Below are 21665 nucleotides of genomic sequence, written 5' to 3'. Positions count from 1 at the left end.
CGAGCCTCTCCAGGCTCAATTATTCTGGGAGAGTATTCTTTCGGCGAGCCTCTCCAGGCTCAATTATTCTGGGGGAGTATTGTTTCGGCGAGCCTCTTCAGGCTCAATTATTCTGAGGGAGTATTGTTTCGGCGAGCCTCTCCAGGCTCAATTATTATGGGGGAGTATTGTTTCGGCGAGCCTCTCCAGGCTCAATTATTTGGGAGAGTATTGTTTCGGCGAGCCTCTCCAGGCTCAATTATTCTGGGAGAGTATTATTTCGGCGAGCCTCTCCAGGCTCAATTATTCTGTACGATGAATTGGTTTTTTGTTCAGCCCGAGAATGCGAGCTGAGGCGTCTTTTGGAGAGTATTATTTCGGCAAGCCTCTCCAGGCTTAATTATTCTGTGGGAGTATTATTTTAGCAAGCCTCTCCAGGCTCAATTATCTTGTGGGAGTATTATTTTAGCAAGCCTCTCCAGGCTCAATTATTTTGTGAGAGTATTATTTTGGCAAGCCTCCCCAGGCTCAATTATTTTGTATGGTCAGAGAGTATTGTTTCGGCGAGCCTCTCCAGGCTCAGTTATTCTGAGAGTATTATTTCGGCAAGCCTCTCCAGGCTCAATTATTCTGTGGGAGTATTATTTTAGCAAGCCTCTCCAGGCTCAATTATTCTGTATGAGGCGATTGATTTTCTAAATCTTTTGCCTTTTTTGTCGTTTTTTGGCTTTTTCTGTATTTTTGCCTCTTTTGTTAGTTTCGGCTTTTTCTGTATTTCGCCTTTTTTGTTGATTTTGGCTTTTTCTGTATTTTTGCCTTTTTTGTTAGTTTCGGCTTTTTCTGTACAGAAATGTCTTTGAGGAGTATTATTTTGGCGAGCCTCTCCAGGCTCAATTATTCTTTGATGAAGAAGAGTATTATTTCAGCGAGCCTCTCCAGGCTCAATTATTCTGCGAGAGTATTATTTCGGCGAGCCTCTCCAGGCTCAATTATTCTGCGAGAGTATTATTTCGGCGAGCCTCTCCAGGCTCAGTTATTCTGTGAGAGTATTATTTCAGCAAGCCTCTCCAGGCTCAGTTATTTTGTGAGACGCTGTTGATTTTCTGAATCTTTGCATTTTGTTTGCTGCTGTCATACACAAGCAATTTTTCTATTTTTCTATTTTATGCAATTGCCTCATGACGAGGTCTTTGAATGTGTAATTAATGTGCGCGATGCACAAAATGCAAGTTTAATTATTTTATTAATTTGTTGTTTTTTAGAAAAAATGAATGGCTCCCCCTATCCTCTTCTTCTTGGAGGAATTTTGTCATCGACGTGAGGGAGGATTTCTGTTATTGCCAATACGGCCGTTATTCATTTCAGTATGCCCGTATTGTATTGAAAACTTGTTCATACCCCTAATTTTGGTACGGGCGTACTGAACATGATACGGGCGTATTGTTTTTCTGAAGTTTATATTATATTTTTTTTTTGTTTTTTTTGTTTTTTTTTGTTTTTTTTTTTTTTTGTTTTTGTTTTTTTTTTGTTTTTGTTTTTTTTTTTTTTTCAATAAACAGAGAATAAGTGATCTTCCATTACACCTATCATCTGTATGCATGTATGCAGGATGATGCACCTAATTCTATTTGATTCACTTTTCAAAAGAATTAACCGATGCTTTTCTGTGTTTGGATTTTTGCCATTCCTCTAGACGGGCTGTGTGCTGCCGATTTCTGTAACCGAGGAATGATGCATGTTATATTGAGATTTGGTGTCATCAACCAAATGATCCTTCCCTTCCTTTAGAAGATGTGTCAACCCTCCTATTGACCACTATATCTCCATGTTTCCACTAGATTATTAAAAAAATCGTTGGGACAAGAGAGAAAAGAAGGAAAGGATATATTTTCAAAAGTTTGTGTTTTAGAGGGGATTTATTTTTATTTTGAAAAATGGTTTTTGTAAGAATGGCTGGCCATGGTAGGCTTATTGTGTTTAGGTTTGTTCGATTAAACACTTATGAGATTAAGCACATCTTTGTTATTAATGATTGTGCTTTGACAACTTGGATAGCTTTTCTTGAGCCCCTTGTTGAATTCAATTGATGGTACCATCATGGATTTATTTTGTTTTTCCTTTTTGATGGCCCTATCTTTTGCCTAAAACACCCCTTTGTGGTGTCTTAGCGGGCTATTGCTTTTTGTTTATTATTTTGCAACCCTAATTTTTGCCTAGGTCCCCTTTTTGTGGGATTCCTAGCGGGTCTTTTGCTCTTATTTTGTAACCCCTTTTTGGGTTTCCTGCCGAGCTTTTTGTTTTTTAGGATTTTTGTCCTGAATGGATTTCTTTTTATCCATGACGGCACTTATTGAGGCCAAGGAAAGGTGCTCCAAGTTGTCACACACTTCCACATAAAAATGATGCGGGTTTATTGATTATTAAGATGATTTTAACCTCATTTATGTTTATTCAAACAGGGTTACATAATGCGGTTTAGAATTTTATTGCAAGCAAGAAAAGAAGCAATAAGAAATAATGAAGAATGATTTTATTATAATCTTAATGGAAACATGTGCCCTATCGAGGCTCGGGGGTCGGGCTGTCCCCGAGGAGTGATCTCTAATAGTCACTGAGTCTATACATCCCTATCGGAAGGAAAAAAACATTTTGACGACGACGACCGGCCTTGACGCTTGTGAACCGGCCTTCCTAAAGATCTGGCTTAAAGAACGTCGAGAAGGATCTTGATTCTTCTTCGTTCTTTGATCTTTGTTAGGGTTGTATCCTAACCCTTGTTTCCCCGGATTATCTTTGATAACGGGTAGCTCCGGAATTCCTTGGGAATCCTTGCCAAGTCCTTGTCCAGGCAAGTATCCGTGCTTCGTGAGTATGTAGGCTACCTTCTTCATTTCTCGGGGAAACGTCTCAACATTGGCAATTTCCAATGCTTGGAAGGCGGTTTATAAAGCTTCCTCCGTTGCATCCACATAAGGTATGTTGGATGGCTTACTGATGAGTATGTCATCTTCAGCTTGCACGGTCACCAGTTTGTCACCCACGATGAACTTGACTTTCTGGTGGAGCGTAGAGGGTACAGCTTTTGCATCATGAATCCAAGGTCTGCCGAGGAGACAGCTGTATGCAGGAGTAATGTCCATCACTTGGAATTCGACATTAAAGATAGTGGGCCCAATTTGGATTGGAAGATTGACTTCTCCCACCACTTCTCTTTTAGAGCCGTCGAAAGCTCGAACGATCATGTTGCTCGGGCGCATTTGGACTCCCTTGATTGCCATTTGATCGAACGTTCTTTTTGGCATCACATTCAAGGAAGATCCATTATCCACCAAGACTTTTGCGATGTGATACTCTTTGCACTTTATAGAGATGTGCAAGGGCTTGTTGTGGTTTGATCCCTCGGCGGGGATTTCTTCATCGATGAAGGTGAGGTGATCATTAGCCTTGATGTGACTAACAATCCCCTCAAACTCGTCTTGGGAGATAGTGTGCGACACGTATGCCTCGTTCAAGACTTTCAACAGAGCTTGCCGATGCGGTTCGGAGCATAGGATCAACGACAACAGCGTAATCTTTGCTGGCGTCCTATGAAGTTGATCCACGATGGAGTACTCGCTCTGTCGGATAAACTTTAACAGCTCGTCTGTCTCCTCCTCGGATTCTTTTTCCTCGGTTTTCTCCTTTTCTTTTCCTTTATTCTTGGGAGCTTTATCGTGAAGATCTTCGGGAGTGTAGATCCTTCCACTCCTAGTCATGCCCCCAAGTCCAGCGATGTTAGAGATATCGCTGTCGGCAGAAGAATGGATGTCGTATATCCATGGCACAGCCTTATTCGATTCGTAAGGGAAAGGCCTTGGAGCAGTGATCCTTAATGGTGTTGGACCTTCCCTTTTGTTCGTCTTGATTACCAACAACGGAGTTGACGTGTGTTCGCTTGGCGCGGTTGTTGGCTTACACTTGATAACGAACGGCGTGCGATCCACTCTTTGAACATACGCATCGATTTAATCCTTTCTTTTTATTTATGTTTATTAATGAATTACTAGGAGGGATGTATGAAATGACTGACTCCTAGATCCCTCCATGATCTATATGCATGATATGAGATGATGATGTTGAATATGCATGCATAGTGTTTATTCAACTAAGCATTATCATGTTTTGGGATTTTCCTAAGATGATGCATGATATTGCTTGGTTTGGGTACATACATATTTTTTCCTTTTGGATATTTTGTATCTTTTTGTATTTTTGGGTGAAAAGGGAAACTACCTACATGAATGTGATGAAGGTAGATGTTAACACCATGCAATGGAAGATTCTTATTCCTATTTATTTTTATTTTAAAAGAATAGGAATGTTGTATGTTTAAAGAAATGCAATGTATGCTCAAACAATTTCACATAAACAATGCACAAACAATTCACTCATCCACGAACAGTCACGAGCGAATCACGAGGTAGGGGTCTCCTGCAGAAAAGTGCATATTCAAGGAGGATCTAACTGTTCTCACTTGGTCAAAGGCCCCCAAGGTGCCCCCATTATAGGGACCCAATTCCTCTCATCGTAGGTCGATGGAAAGCTCCAACGCACCGTCGGACTCAAGTTCATGGTTATCACCTTGAGTGATGTTTTCCGACAACGGTCTACGGGCACCTATAGACCCATTCGACAACCGGCCGTACTAACATCCACTCCCTATGGTTAATCACTCATGCCCCCGGGTATAGAGGGAACTGTTGTGTGCAAAGGTTTGTGTGCAGTTTTTATTCCAAACAATTGCGTAAATTTAAAAATACAACAGTTATTAAAGCCATATAATAAATCATGTTATCATACAAGGAAGGGGTAATAAAGTAATTTTAACTATTATTTGTTAAAAACAATCTGTCACTAAATGGGACTGACTCTCGAAGCTTCCCCAGTGGAGTCGCCATCTGTCGCCACCGGCCCAAACGGGCCTCGGCGGTCGCGAAGACGGTCGAGCTCGCTTTTTATTTTGGTTTTGAAAATGTATTGGATTATTAGAACGACTTGTTCTCAAACTGAGACCTTGTCGATCTTATCCAATTTATTTATTAAAAGTCTCACCAATCCATGTTAATCCCAAGCGGGACCCTCCATGGATTAGTGGTTTTCGTAGTAAAAGGGTTCGTGGAGTCGCCACCAATGTTTTACTCAAAACATTGGAAAAAGGGATAAGGCAATTGATTTTATAAATCAACTTTGGCCATTACAACCAGAGTCGGGTAAGGGAGTCGGTTACACGTGGGGAAGGTGTTAGCACCCCACAGCGCCCCTTTCGGGTTCCCTATGACAGATTATTTCTAAAATAACCGTGTAAAATTACTAAATTACCCCTATTTATTATAAGCGATTATAAATTAACTATCTACATGATGACAGTTAAATATGCACACAGAAAGCAGTAAAAGGAAGGATTTAAGAAGAAACCTTTGAAGCGTGCTTTTATATATTAAAGTAAAACTGGGAAGCTTTTTGGCGTTCCCTCGCTCTACAAGCCCGCTCGCTCCCTCCTATAAATAATTTTTGACTTGGAAATCCGGAGGATTTCCCTTCGACTAGGTTCGATCCTCAAGCAAAAGGCTCGGGGCTCAAGAACTTCGTCGGATCAACTCTCCAAGTGATTTCTAGGGAGAGCACTGCTCAAAAAAACCCTAGAATACTCAAGGAGAGGGTTAAAACTGTGTGAAAAAGTGTGAAATGACGTCCAATTGACGTCATATTTATAGGGAACAGGCGCAATACGGGCCCTGGAGCCAATACGGCCGTATTGAAATTTTTGAACTTCAATACGGCCGTATTGAGTTCAATACGGCCCGTATTGAAGTTTTTGAACTTCAATACGGCCGTATTGAGTTCAATACGGCCCGTATTGAGTTCGCTGCGGCCGTATTGTAGTTCAAAATACTCAATACGACCGTAGTGAACCCCTGAGAGGCCGTATTGGCTTCATTCCTCCCACTTTTCTTATTTTTGGCTATCCTAAGACCTCTAGACCTATAGAGAACCCTCCTTGGGCCTTCTAGGAGTCCTTCTGGATGATCTTCCTTCAGTCTTCGAGAGTCTTCAAGCTTTATTTCCGACCCGGACAATTTTAGGGGTCTACAGCAGGGAAAATGTTGTTGTACTTAGCCTTTTTCTTTGAAGATCAAGCGATGACTTGGGGTTATGCTCTTTCGATTTCTTCTTGAGCTGCCTTTTGGTTTTCGACCCAGCCTGCTGCCTTGTCCTAACTCTTGTCAGGCTCTCACTTTTTTGTAGCATTTGTGAAATGATTTCTATTTGAGAGAGGGTGCTCCCTACTTTTGATTTTATTATTCCAAGTCACACTTGAGTTATATGATTATATTTTTCTGATTTTAACGCCTATTAGGTTACAGTTTAGGCGACGTCCCTATTCCGAATACACCTGTTTATCGCGGGTTATTTAATGAGGCTTAGTTTGAGAGTGTAAGAGAGAAAAGAAATGAAATAGAGAAAGTGTATGGCATTAAAGACAATATTTTTTATTTACACGTGCCCATTTTATGTATCTCGAGGGCCCGGGCATGCCCCGAGTTCGTGATTCATACACAGAGAAGTAGAAGGATAGTGCCCCTTAGAGAGGTCTAGGTGGTCTGACTACTAGAGCTAGTCCACTACTTTCTTGAAAGTTAGTGCCTTAGAAAACCTCATGTAAGGGGAGGTCCTTCAGCTTTTTCTCCCATAAAGATACGGCTGACTTGTACCTTCATTGTTGTCTCAAAAGTCCAATAGCTTGGTTATTCCTTGAACATCTTTACCTAGCCCTTGTCTTGGTTGGTACCCTTTTGTGGCACTAAGCTTTCATTGCTCAAGACCCTGTCATTGTGAGTGATCCCTAAGGTTTCTTCCACTGTATCCATGTAAAAGATGGTGAGTGACTTGTTGATAAGTAATTCTTCCTTAGCTTAACCACTGTTGGCTTGTCATTTGCCACGAACTTAACCTTTGGCAAAATGAGGAGGATACAACTTGTCCTTGATGCATCCTAGGAGGCGATTGTAGGTGGGAGTGATAGTAGAGATTGGAATAGAACTTCCATGGAGTCTTGCCTCTTAAAGGGATACCCGAGCTGTCTTTCAGTTTTTAACTCGAGCAAACATTACTTTTTGTTTTCTTTTATTCTTTTATCCCTACCTTTTGCACAGGACGTGTCCTATCGAGAATTTTAGTCTTTTCTCTACCTAAGATCCTTGTCTTGGCGAGCTTTTTCTCACCCTAATTTTTTTCTAGAACGCCCTTTGTGGGTTTTCATTCTAGCGGGCTTTTAGCAAGCAATGCTTTTAAGTATAATTCTTCTTCTCCATATTGAAATTATCTTGGTAAGAAAGCTTTACTCACTCTTCCTTACATGTTTGAGAGATTCATCCTCCTCCTCAGGTTCCTCTCATTTCTTCTTTGAACTTCTCTTTCCTTTTGGAGGCAAATATCTTTTAGCTCGTTAAAAGTATAAATCTGTCCATTCCTAGTCATTCCTCCTATCCGTTGATTTGGATGGGTCCTTTGATGATGACGCTTGGATTTCCCAGACCCACGAAATGACTTTGTCGTGTGGGGAAAGGCTTGGCGTCTTGATAATTAAGAGTTTCAGCATTCTTTGCCATTTACCCATTTAGATTGTAACTGGTTTAACCTTTAAGCATGTCCTGTTCTAGAGTGCGGGCTTGATTACCCATGACTTACTCTCCATTATTTTTTACTAATGCACATAGGTTAATTTCCATTTTTTATTCTTATTTATTTATTTACGAGGAATGATATGTTTTAAATGAATGCAATGCACAATACATAGAAAGTTAAGAATTGATAAATATAGTCTCATTGATTTGTTTATCGGTGAATGCTTAAATATATTTTGACAATATCATAAAAGATTCTAAAGAAACCTTAAGGAGACCGATGTTTGCGTGAAACATGTCATATTAGTGCCTAAGTCAACACTTTTTTTGGTGTTTTTTTCATAAAGGTTTTTTTTTTGCAAACAATGTAGATTAGGTTCCAAGAAGGCTTGTTTTATCTAACATATCAAACAAGGGTCCAACCATAGTATTTTCAAAATTGATTTGGGCCTTTCTTTAAAGTTCAGATACTGTCGTATATTAAAACATTCATCTTTCTTAACAGTCTATGCATGACGCTACCTAATCCTTCCATAATCTAAGGAAAATAAATGTATGTTAGAGTAATGAGCTAGCCTAAGAATGCATGACAATTTTTTTTTTTGTTTTTTGCTTATGTTTTATCATGTTTTTTGTCATCTAAGGAGAGATGATGCATGGTTAAGATAGGGGTTTTTTTTTCATTTTTTTTAAGAAATAAGAAACTACATATATGATGTTAATGAAATGATGACCTAAGAATGTACAAAGGGGTATAAATTTATTTATTATCCGTTTGCTTGTTTTAAAATTCCAATCCACTCTTATTGAAACAAATAATACAAACAAATGACACACACATGCTCAATTAACATACACCCACGAACGGTCACGTTCAAATCCATCGTTTATGATCCTTGTCAAAGAAAGTGCTTTGTATAGGACGGTTCTAACTGTTCTCACTAGTCTTTAAAGGCCCCCAAGGTGCCCCCATTATAGGGACCCAGTACACTTGTTGCTGTCACCTGGCAAACTCTAAGGTTTGACGTAGTAGTATTTCGGGATAAAGTAACATGTTATCACCTTGAGTGTGATTTTCGATAAGGCTTGTAGGTTCCAAGGCCATACTTGGACCGGTCGTACGTCAACCACTCTCTATGTTTACGCCCTCATGTCCTCAGGTATAGAGGGAATTGTTATGTGCAAGAATTGTGTACAATTTTTATTTCAAACAGATTTAGAATTTTAAACAGACAAACAAAAATCAAAGCCAAATTAAAACAAACAAATAAATATTTACAAACAAAATCAGATAAAATATTTTCCAATAAAACAAAATATCTACAAATAAAATAAAATTAAATATTTGTAAACAAGATAAAATCAAATATTTACAGAATAAAATAAAATCAAACAGGATAAAATAAAATATTTTCAAATTAAATAAAATCAAATAGAATAAAATAAAATATTTGTAAATAAAATATTTAGAAACAGAATTAAATAAAATATTTGTAAATAAAATATGACCCATATTTATGTACAAGATAAAAGGGGTAAATATTTGGAATTATTTTTTTTATTTTGCTAGATTCATCATTTAATGAGCCTAACCCACTTATGTCCTCCCTAATGAAATCGTCATCTTTCGGAACCCAAATAATTTCAATCTTGCCCACAGATGGTTTTGACTTTCAATTTGAAAATCTTGTCAATTAAAGAATGCTCGGAGACCAGACTAATTCCTAATTAACAGTTTTGAAAAGAGTCCATGGAGTCGTCACCCATGTTTTACTCAAAACATCAGAAAAAGAAAAGATTTTTAAAATTGTAATAATGGTCATCATAGTCAGAATTGGGTTCGGGGGTCGGTTACGTGTAGGAAAGGTGTTAGGCACCCTACGATGCCCTAATTCGGTACCTTATGACGAATTTAGCATAATAATAAACAATAAATTAAATGTTTACCCCTTTTATTAATAAGCTATTTACATTTGAATTTAAAATTACACAATTTCACCTAAGATATCTATATGGTTGCTTTTATTGATTAAAAATGTTGTATGACAAGAGTGATAAATTAAAAGAAGGAGTTTTATGAAATACCTCTTGATCGAGTTTTATTAGATCTTCAATGGTAGAAACTAGGCATTTTTTGGCAACCTTTCACACTACAATTACCTCACAAAGCTCAAGAAATACAAGGAGGGGAAGAAAAGAAGTGTGTCAACCCAACAGGGACTCTTAGAGACTAAATTTCTGGCTTTCAATAAGTCCAAATTAACCTCCCCTTATATTGTTCATGGACTCCCTATTTATAGTTTCAACTCACATCAGAGCGACCTGTTTTGATGATCGAAACACCTCATTCTTGATAAGTTTGTTGTGAGCAATTTTTGAATCTGAAATGGCCCATTTGGAAATTAGAACGGTCTGTTCCGGATTTGGAATTAACTCACAACAAATTGGGTTAGAATGGCTTGTTTTTACCTAGGGTTTCCAAGCTATTTTTGATTCTCGGAATGGCCCATTCCAATTTGGGAACGACCCATTCTAGGCTACTAACTCTAGCTTTTATGCTGTTGGGCCTTTGGCCCGCTCTGGTGTTGTTTTCGAGCCTTCAAGAACTCATTCTTCAGGCTAAAAGTCCATTTCTTCGTTTATGTGCCCCACAAACGAAATTAGGTGTCTACAAATCCCAACCAAAAGAAAAGATTAGCCACTCATTATGATCAGAGCCAATCCAAAATACATAGAGAAAGTGCAGAAGAAAGAAAGACCCTAAAACTCCTATTCCCAACTGATTCTTGGACCTCTTGCTAGATCTGTAATTTTTTCTCAAGTCTCCCCTTTATTCTCCCTTTATTTTTCCCTCCAAGTCCTTATATAGGTGTATCAAAATAAAATAGAGTATGAAGGAGAGAGAGTAAATCGTTCGACCTTTTCAAAATGGTTGAGTGGTTTTGTGTTTTTTCCAATTCTTGCTTTCTACCTTTGAACCACTTAACCCTTTCCAAACGGTTAAGTAGTTTTGAGTCTACTTTGAGACCTTTGATCTTCTTTGACATCAACAAGACATAAAACCAAAATATATAAGTAAAATTTCATCAACTCTTTACAAAATACTAAATTACACATCCTTTTGAATCTTTCTAAATTTATAGGGGTTAAAATACAAAATCCTTTTTATTCAAGCTCAATAAGTATCAAAATGATTAAACATTTTAGGTAAAATAGATACTTATCAACTCTCCTAACTTAATACATTGTTTCTCTCCAAACAAAAGTTTTACCAAAACTAAACCACCTACTAAATAAAAACATGTCAAACATATGTACAAGGTGGATCAAGAGTAGTTCACACCCAAAATATTAATGCATAGTCATGGTTTAAAATATACAAAGAGATTCATTAAAAAAAAAAAACACTTCTCTATGATACTTGTCCAAGTGGTGCCCACATTATAACTATAGCTATGAAACACAAAGCATCTCCAAGGAAAACATCCACTCATTATCCATTATTTTTCAATTAAGAACACTGATCCTCACTATAAGTGTTTATCCTTCAAATCTAGTGAGGGTAAGTGTTTCTCTTATTTCATGTACCAAATCACACTAAATCAACTTTGTTACCTATCTTCCACAAGTCACAAAATGACTTAAGTCTAGATCCTTAAGGACTTTTAGAAGGTTGTAATGACGCCTGACTAGAAGAAAAATTGGTTTTACTAAGACACAAAGGCTTATTTGGCAAGTGAACATCATCACTTAAAAATGAGGTTTTGAAAAATCTTCCACACCTTGTTTTGAATTTTCTTGCTCCATATGCTTTCTTGCACCTCAACCACAAGTCACAAGAAAGTATCTTCAAACTTTTCCTTAGAATCTTCACTAGTTGTCTCATTAATCCTATGGGATATGAACACCCAAGAAAGCATAGCTAACTAGCAACTATATATGCTTGAAATGCATGATCCTTTTTCAATCTAGTGTGGGTGTCCATTCCATCATCTAGCAGCCTATAATAAGGGTTTCCCACCCAAGTATTAATTAATAGAGTCTTTGTTATAATTAATGGAGATCCCTTTCACCCAAGTTCTCTAACTCTTGTCAAATCTTTGAAGTGGTAGGGTGTTCACATAAAACTCCTTCACAAAATATGCATTATATTATGGCTTAGGAGACCCAAATAATTGTCACTTCCTTTTTTGCTGCTCATTCTAGAAATATTCATGTTTATTTGGCCTTAATTCAACCCTTCATTTAGCTAAGATGTTCCTAGACTCCAATTATAAATATCTCTTATGCTTGATTTTAGTTACAAATTTTGATCTATCATGCTTGAATAGAGTGACTGGAGCATTATCATCTGAATAAAAACCAAGGTGATGGTTAGAAGATGTTGAACCTTTCCTTTTTTTTTTTTCTGATTGGGATATCATGAGTGTGAGTTCCTTTCTTTCTCACCATCTGCAAAACAAAGAGACCAAATAGATTCTTAGATACAAGCAAGCAAACCTTTAAACAAGGTAAACATATCAAACACATGAGAATAGGGTAAAGAAAAGGGAAATACATTGGCTTTATGATGAAACCTCTTAGCCTTTCAAACGAATAAACGGTTTAGACATTTCAAAATTTGGGGCTTTTTGCCCTAAATTCGCTTAGCCCTTTGCAAACAGTTGAGCCGTTTGCTCTAGTAAGCCCAAGCTGTAGGTTTTTTTCAAAGCATTCATATCCCATAACATAGTTCAAAATTAGAATAAACAATTCACATGAAAAGGGCCATATTAGATTATCAAACCCTAATGAAAAACTACAATCCTATTTATAGAAAACATGTAGAAAATATAGGGAACCCATCAACCTTGTTTCATTTCTAGAATAATTAAGTCAATGTGAAGTATAAAATCCCCAACTAGGTAAACCTATAATAAAAAAAACCTTAATAATGAAAAGGGATTGTATTATAACATGTTTTTTAAACCATAAATGTAAAGGAAGAGAAGAAGAGTGTACCTTGTCATGGAGTCAAAAAGGATGAAGAAGAGTGAGAAAATAGGGCTTGTTCAAGGGCTAGGGAGAAATGAAAAGAGAGAACCAAGAGCCTTTCTCACTAAGTGTTAAAATGGTTGTGACTTAAGTAACTAAATGAATAGACCTTAACATTTTTTCAAACTTATGTAACTTAAGTGGTCTTTGAAGAGAAAGGATGGACACTAAAATGGGGTGAATAGTGTAAATCAAAATCTCGCTCCTTTTTTCAAGTAGTGAAGTAGTAATCCAAATAGTAAAGAGTTTTGGAGAAAAGGTAAATGAAACACATGGTATTTTTATACTGCTTTGTCTCAACCACCAAGACTACATCCAGTTCTCAATCCAACCAGATTGAGTTCCACTATCTTAAACAAGACATAAATATTCTTTCAATAAGCCATTTTTGGCTCAAACCTAATTTGTTCTTTGAATTGGCTCTTCAAGCAATCTACCTAAATATTATTTTCACAAAAGACCTCTCCAGGCTTCAACACTAATTATTCTTTTATAGTCAAATCTCTCTAAACTCAAACAGGTATTCTTTTGTAGATAAGTCTTTCTAGGCTTAACACCAAGTATTCTTTTACAATCAAGCCTTTCCAGGCTCGAACAAGTATTCGTTTGTAGACAAGTCTCTCCAGATTCAACCCTATAATAACACATGAAGGTGTGATTAGACCAAGTTGAGACGAGTCTCTCTTCTCATGCTCAGTGCCACCAATCATGTACCCGACATGATTGAGACAAAGAGCCTTAAGTTAGAACAACACCCGACACCATGAAGGTGTGCCCGGTGTGACATCGAGTTTTTGCATATGAGAAACCCGATTTTAAACCACAACCTGAAATCTAACACTGTAACACATGCAACAAGGAATAACATCTCCACTCAACTCAAACAACCCAAATCATGCACAAAAAGCAACATGCAACAACAATATAAAGCAAATCATCATTTTCTTCATGCACCTTAACCTCAACCTTCAAACATCTCTTCACCATTTTAATCAATTCAACCATAATAGTTTGAATTCTAACAGTGCTCAACACATAAATCACCCAACAATTACAACACATGATAGGAAAACAAAATCCAGCTTCCCTTACCTCAAGGTAGCTTGGATCTGAGGTAGAAGAGAAGAAAGATCGAGACTCCTCACGAGATTAGCAACTTAATTCAAGGTTTCCACTACCTGAATCACAAACAACACAAATCTAATGAAAATTCAAAGGAAGAAAGTAGAAGATTGAGAGAAAAAAAGTTCACAGACCAAAACATTCTCTCTAGAATCTTCTCTCTAGAAGTTAAGAAAAATAGTTTATGAAATTCTATTCAAAGTAAAAATCTTATATATTTTTTTTCTCTAGAGTCAAACTGGATCTTTGTCTAAAGAAGCTCATTCTCAATAAAACTGAAAAATTCCTAAAGGATCCTTAGATCCTCGGACTTCTCAACACTATCAATTCAACATCTAAAAATGACTAATAATAATATAACACAATCAAAACTTTACACATCTCACGTAACTTAATTAATGTACATATGACAACTAATATGTATTTATTATGAAACAAAAGAGAAAGAGAATATAATAAAAAATACTAAAATTATTGTATAAAGAATATAAAAAAATTATTACAGTTCTTAATTTATGTATAATAAATCCATATTGATATTAGGTAAAGGACCACAAATTGTCAATCAAACTCGTCAGATTTCAGACCTAAAGAGGGAAACATTGGGAAAGTTTATATATATATATATATATGTAGCTGGAATAGAAATCACTACTCACCCACACATTTGGAAGTTAACGAAAAAATATTCAACTAGGATAGGTCAGCGTGATGTCAGTTTGTTACGCTTGGAGATGGATTTTGAATCACTATTTATTAGTGTGAAATAGTAGTTTTTTTTATATATATTGTCAAAAAGTATCTAATGGTTGGTACCGTAAAAAAAGAATGGTATCTATACCGTATGGCGGCCGACCAGGCCGAACACCCGAGTCCGAGTCCAGACACCGAAAGTCCGCAAACACTGGAGCCGAGCACCCGAACCTGCCGATCACTCACACATCAAACGAATGTGTCGGTGGGCTCGGCCTAACTCAGCACCTAGGCCAGGATGATTACGGAAAGCTTAATTATCATAATACATCGGATTAGCCCCCTAATTTTCTAGGGCCCAATCCCTAATCACTGCCCAATAAGAACCACTATAAATAGGACCCCATCGAGGTATGTAACTAACTTTTTCAACTACCGCATTTATTACGCCGAGCACTTACTTGAGCGTTGGAGTGTCTTTGCAGGCACACCTCCCTCACTTCGGATCACCCGGACAGGAACGAGAAGACCGAGACCCAAGACCCGACCTGCTACAACAAGGATAACTGAAGTGTGTGTCCTAACACAAGAACATTTGGCGCCCACCGTGGGGCAGAAGAGACATTTTCAGCCCCTTAAAACTCTACAGCTGAGACCGAGACATAGTAATGACACGCAAAGGGCAATCGACAACAACTCACCCGATCCCTAACCCCGAAAGCAATCCTGCCATGAACAACCAAGAATGTTATCCGTACGGAATGCCCCAGACTCAACCGGAGCCTGTGATACAAGAGGCCCAACCGAACACTAACCGAACTCAACCTGACCTTCAAGATGACTTGCGCGCGCTGCGCGAGGAAATGGCTACCATCCGGAGATAGAGAGAAGCCGATGCTAGGGAGTTGGCCGAACTACGTCGACAAAACACCAAACTTTGAGGCCTTAACCAGACATACGTGCCGTCAACTCCTACTTTCCAAGAGGAGTCGACATATCAAGCCCCAACCGACCATGTAATCCGAACACCGGTCACCTCTTTGATAGCTAACATGGCCGACACCAACACTCACTCCCTAAGGCATCCCTTCTCTCGAAGGATAATGGAGGCAACCCTGCTAGACCATTGGAAGAGCATGCCGATCAAGAAGTATGATGGGTCATCTGACCCCGAAGAACACTTGAACGTTTTCCTGACTCAAGCAACCCTCTCCACTCAAGACGACTCGACTTTGTGCCGAATATTCCCCACGTCGCTGAAAGGAAGGGCTTTGAGTTGGTTCACGAGATTGCCGAGCGCCTCCATCGACTCGTTCAGCGAGTTATCGTCCCAGTTCACCCTACAATTCGCGACGAGTAAGCCGTACAAGATGACCTCGTTAGCCTTAGCGGGGGTCTGTCAGGAAAAGACAGAAAGTCTGAGAAGCTTCATGGACCGGTTCAACAAGGTTGCGATGGAGATTGGTGATCTTAATCCTGCTGTGGCATTGGACCGGCTGAGCACTGCCCTCAGGCGGGGCCACTCGTGAATAGATTGTGCAAGAAGCCACCCGTTGATATGAACGACCTCCGGCGAAGAGCCGAAAAGTACATGCAAATGGAAGAATTGGCTGAGACCAGGAACTAGGCTAGGGCCGAGGAGGGCTACGGCCGAAAAGAATCCGGCCGAGAGCCGATGAAAAAGACACATGCTGAACAAGTTAATACTCGCCCCCCAAGAGGACCACGTTACACTGCTTACACTCCCCTGAATACGAGTAGGGCCAAGGTGATGGAACAGGCCCTCGCTTCGGAAATCCTCGTGATGCCGAAAAGGGCGAACACTCCCCCGAGAGCCGACAAAGCGAAGACATGCCAGTTCCACCGAAACAGAGGACACTTGACTGAAGAATGCTCGGCATTAAAAGAAAAACTCGAGGACCTCATCAAACAGGGTCACCTCACAAGCTTCATCACCCTCCAAAACCACCAGTCAAGGGATAGAGACCACCACTCTCGGGAAGTACCCCCGCCAAGAGACCGACGCTGCTGATCCCGGTCAGCTAAAAGGAAAGACCAGTCAAGGCATTCTCGAGAAGACAATGACCGACCAAGAAAGATAATAAACACTATAGCTGGAGGCTTCGCCGGGGGAGGATCTACCTCTTCGGCGTGAAAAAGTCACCTCCGAGCAGTGCGATTAGTCAACAGCGTGAACCAACCGAGGATACCGAGGATGCCACCAATAACATTTTCCGATCGAGACTTTCGGGGCGTCGATCCCATACAAGACGACCCCATGGTGATTTCGGTCGAAGTGCATAACTGCATTGTGAAGAAAACCTTGGTTGACCAGGGGAGTTCAGCCGACATCTTGTACTGGAATACTTTTGTGCAGTTTGGAATCCCGGAGGAGAGCCTACAACCATACCACGAACCACTGGTAGGCTTCTCAAGCGAAAGAGTGATGACGAGGGGATGTATTGACCTATACACCCGGTTCAGCTTCGATCAAAAGTCCTCCCGAGAGATTAAAATCCGTTATATTGTGGTGCACGCGAACACGTCATACAACATCCTTCTAGGCCAACCTTCAATCAATGCGTTGGGAGCCATTGTTTCGACCCCTCACCTGTGCATGAAATTCCCGTCGAGGGTGGGGCAGGTGGTCACCGTTCACGCCGACCAAAAAACAGCAAGAGAATGCTACCTCTCTAGTTTGAAGGTGCAACCTATTGCTGATCCCCAGAAGATGACAAGAGGCGTGAACGTAGTTAGACAAAAGATGACCGAGGGCATCGACCTCGACCCTCGTTTGGGAGAAAAGGAACGAATCGAACCCGCCAAAGACCTTGTCTCTTTTCAACTTGGCCGATTACCCGAACAAGTCACACACTTGGGATCTCAACTGAGTGAGGCCGATTCGAACCAGGTGAAACGAGCGGTCTGAGACAATAAAGACTTATTTGCATGGACGGCGTCAGACATGCCAGGAATAGATCCCAAGTACTTGTGTCATCAACTGGCTGTATGCCGAGACGCCCGACCAGTTTCCCAAAAGAAGAGAAAGATGGGAGACGACAAGAGAAAGGCCGCGAATGCCAAAGTACAAAAACTATTGCAAGCAAAATTCATCAGGGAGGTAACCTACACCACCTGGCTGGCCAATGTGGTGTTGGTCAAAAAAGCGAATGGGAAGTGGCGAATGTGCACCAACTACACCGACCTCAACAAAGCCTGCCCCAAAGACGCCTATCCCCTCCCCTGTATAGACCGACTCGTCGATGGGGCGTCCGGACACTCTATATTCAGCTTCCTCGATGCATATTTCGGCTACAACCAGATTAAAATGCACCTGGCCGACGAGGAGAAGACGTCGTTTATCACCGAGAACGCCAACTATTGTTACAAGGTCATGCCATTCGGACTGAAGAACGCAGGGACAACCTATCAGAGGTTAATGGACAAAGTGTTCCAGATCAAATCGCCCGAAACATCGAGATTTATGTGGACGATATGGTGGTCAAGTCCAACTCCTTGGCCGAGCACATAACTGATCTAGCCGAAATCTTCGGTGAACTTCGCAAACACAACATGAGACTCAACCCCGAGAAGTGTACCTTTGGGGTCAAGGGAGGCAAATTCCTAGGCTTTATGCTATCAGCGAGAGGCATAGAAGCGAACCGAGACAAATGCCAGGCCGTGCTAGATATGCGAAGCCCGAACAACCTCAAGGAATTGCAACGTCTCTCAGGAAGATTGGTCGCGTTATCCTGATTCCTCCCACGTCTGGGCGACAAAATCAGTCCAATGATGAAACTCTTGCGGAAGGCGTCGGCCTTCTCGTGGAATGGACCATGCGAAAAAGCCTGCGCGGCGTTGAAAGCAACCCTGGCGACGCCGTCGATCCTAACGAGACCTGATCCTTCAAGCCCGCTTCTGGTGTACTTGGCCGTGTCCGACGAGGCGATCAGCTCGGTCTTGGTGCAAGAAAAGGAAGGCACCCAAGCTCCCATATACTTTGTCAGCCGACTTCTACAGGATTCCGAGACCCGGTACCAACTAATAGAAAAGGTCTCACTCGGACTAGTGCACACTTCCCGATGCCTGGGGCACTACTTTCAAAGCCACCGAGTAGTTGTACACACCGATTGCCCGATCTCTAAAGTCTTAGGCAAACCTGAACTCGCCGGGAGAATGATGACCTGGTCAGTCGAGCTCTCACAATTCGACATTACCTTTAAGCCGAGAGGGCCGATCAAAGCCCAATGTCTGGCGGACTCCATAAACGAGCTAGACCCGCACGGTCACTTTGAGGAGCACTGGTGGACCCTCCATGTGGACGGTTCCTCAAATCGCCAGGGGAGCGGGGCAGGAGTGATTTTAGAAGGGCCGAAGGGGATAACCTTAGAACAATCCTTACGCTTCCGGTTCAAAGCTTCAAACAATCAAGCTGAATATGAAGCTTTACTGGCCGGACTAAGGTTGGCCGAGGACATGGGTGCATCAAAGATCAAGTGCCGAACCGATTCCAAGGTGGTGGCCGAGCAAGTGGGTGGTAACTTCCAAGTAAAAGATCACAGCATGATGAAGTACTACCACGCCTATCAAAAGTTGAAGATGAGCTTTCAAGAGGTGTTGGTCGAGCACATTCCTTGCGAGGACAATACCCGAGCCGATCAGTTGGCTAGGCTGGCCGCGACAAAGAAACTAGGCCGGTTAAGAACCATCATTCAGCAAGAGATCGACCAACCTAGCATCGAGGCGGAAATGGTAGGAAATGTCGAGGCCGACCACGCCGATCCCAACGATCCCTCAGACTGGCGAGCCGAGATCAAGGCATTTCTGACCAACGGAGTCACACCGGACGACCCGACCGAGGCTAAACGATTGAGAACTCAAGCTAGCAGATATGTCGTCATAGCCGGTCAATTGTACAAACGTGGCTTCTCGACCCCGCTACTCAAGTGCCTGAGCACCACTGAGGCCGATTACGTGATGAGAGAAGTACACGAAGGCATTTGCGGAATGCATTTAGGGGCAAGGACAATCGTTTCAAACTTTTGCGTGCCGGGTACTATTGGCCGACCATGAACACCGACTGCGAAGCCTTTGTGAAGAAATGCCAACCATGCCAGAAGCACGACAACTTAATTCACCAGCCAGCCGAGCAGCTACACTGCATTCCCCTAGCATGGTCGTTCGCCACATGGGGAGCCGACATACTCGGACCTTTTCCGGTGGCCAAGGGACAATGCAAGTTTCTCATCGTTGTCGTGGACCTTTTCACTAAATGGATCGAAGCCGAGCCCTTGGCATCCATTTCGGCTCATCAAGTCCAAAAATTTATATGGAGGAATATCATCACCTGTTTCGGCATCCCGAACACCCTGGTCACCGACAATGGCCTCCAATTCACCGACCGAAAACTCAACGAGTTCCTAGACGGCTTAGGAATACAACACAAGGTGACTTCGGTCGAACACCCTCAATCGAACGGCCAAACTGAATCTGCCAACAAGGTCATTTTGACGGAGTTAAAGAAACGACTAGGAGAAGCAAAAGGGGCATGGGCCGAGCAGTTACCCGAGGTACTCTGGGCCTACCGATGCACTCCTCAGTCGACCACACAAGAAACCCCCTTCCGGTTAGTCTACGGGTCCGACGCGATGATTCCGGTGGAAATCAGCGAACCTTCTTTCCGCCGAGCTCACTTTGATGAATCAAATAATGAAGCCGAGTGCCGAGTAAACCTGGACGTCGTGGACAGCATCCGAGACCAAGCACGAGTGGTGGCCGAGGCCACCAAACAACGATGCAAAAGAAGATTTGATAGCAAGGTGAAGCCTAGAGAATTTCATGAAGGAGACCTTGTTTGGAGAGCCAGAGGCGAGGCAAGGAAAGATCCGAGGCATGGAAAACTCGCCCCAAACTGGGACGGTCCCTTCCGAATACGACACAACCTGAACAACGGAGCATACAAGCTGGAGCACCTATCGGGAGAGCCAATTCCGAGAACCTGGAACTCCTCTCATTTGAAAATGTATTACAGCTGATGTAACAGTGTACTCTTTTCCTTGACCGACTCTTTTTTCCCTAAGGAGGGTTTTGGGTCGGCAAGGTTTTTAACGAGGCACTTCATTAATAAAGTTTGAAATTTCATCATATCGTTTGCGATTTTATTGTATGCCTAGGTCGCGCCCGGCACTCGCATAATTCGCCTGGGTCGAGCACTATACACGAACGCGATGACACCGAGCAATACTCGGCCGACAACGACAAGTGCACTCGTGCCCAACAGGTTTCCCTCCCGAGTACCCTCCTCGGCTAAGGATGTATCTAGGCCGACCACTAGGCACAACCACGATGATACCGAGTAATACTCGGCCGACAACGAAAAGTGCACTCGTGCCCAACAGGTTTCTCTCCCGAGTACCCTCCTCGGCTAAGGATGTACCTAGGCCGAGCACGAGGTACAACCACGACGATACCGAGCAATACTCGGCCGACAACGACAAGTGCACTCGTGCCCAACAGGTTTCCCTCCCGAGTACCCTCCTCGGCTAAGGATGTACCTAGGCCGAGCACTAGGCACAACCATGACAATACCGAGCAATACTCGGCCGACAACGAAAAGTGCACTCGTGCCCAACAGGTTTTCCTCCCAAGTACCCTCCTCGGCTAAGGATGTGCCTAGGCCGAACACTATGCATAACCGCGACGATACCAATCAATACTCGGTCGACAATGAAAAGTGCACTCGTGACCAACAGGCTTCCTCCCCGAGCACACTCCTCGGCTAAGGATGTACCTGGGCCGAATACTTCGCACTCCGCACTCGCTAACCCAACACTTGCTAACCGAACACTCGATAACCGAGAACTCACGCACGTCCGACACTCCGTAGACCAATACAGGATTAAGGACACATTTTCAAACCAAGCAAACTCTAACCGAGAACTCACGCACACCCCATACTGTATACCAAATACAATTTCGCGGCCGATCATTTTCAAACCAAACGCTCGCTTATCATAATCAAAGCATAATATTTCATTAAGTTTGGCCGATTAAAACGGCTACTTACACAAAAAATGTTGTCATCTGTGTACCGGCACCAATGGCCAAAGTTACAAAAGGCGCTGACGGCCCGGTTACAAAAAACAAGAGGTCCTAACCTAACACAACCAAAGC

General features: G+C 41.6%; 2 protein-coding genes across 2 annotated transcripts; both read left to right on the top strand.

Annotated features, from left to right (window-relative positions):
• Window positions 1–15544: 15544 nt before the first annotated feature.
• On the top strand, window positions 15545–16021 carry LOC145950493 (uncharacterized). The gene has a single exon (XM_083061585.1). It carries the CDS (start codon window positions 15545–15547, stop codon window positions 16019–16021), a length of 477 nt encoding a protein of 158 aa, XP_082917711.1.
• A 2650-nt stretch (window positions 16022–18671) lies between these two features.
• LOC145950492 (uncharacterized) lies at window positions 18672–19565 on the top strand. Its single transcript, XM_083061584.1, has one exon. The coding sequence runs from the start codon at window positions 18672–18674 to the stop codon at window positions 19563–19565; it is 894 nt and encodes a 297-aa protein (XP_082917710.1).
• Window positions 19566–21665: the final 2100 nt, after the last annotated feature.

This window comes from Cajanus cajan, chromosome 8 (assembly GCF_000230855.2).
Source record: "Cajanus cajan strain Asha chromosome 8, NIPB_CcT2T_4, whole genome shotgun sequence".
Taxonomy (NCBI): domain Eukaryota; kingdom Viridiplantae; phylum Streptophyta; class Magnoliopsida; order Fabales; family Fabaceae; genus Cajanus; species Cajanus cajan.
The sequence above is the reverse complement of the archived record's forward strand: the minus strand, read 5'-3'. Positions and strand labels throughout refer to the sequence as shown.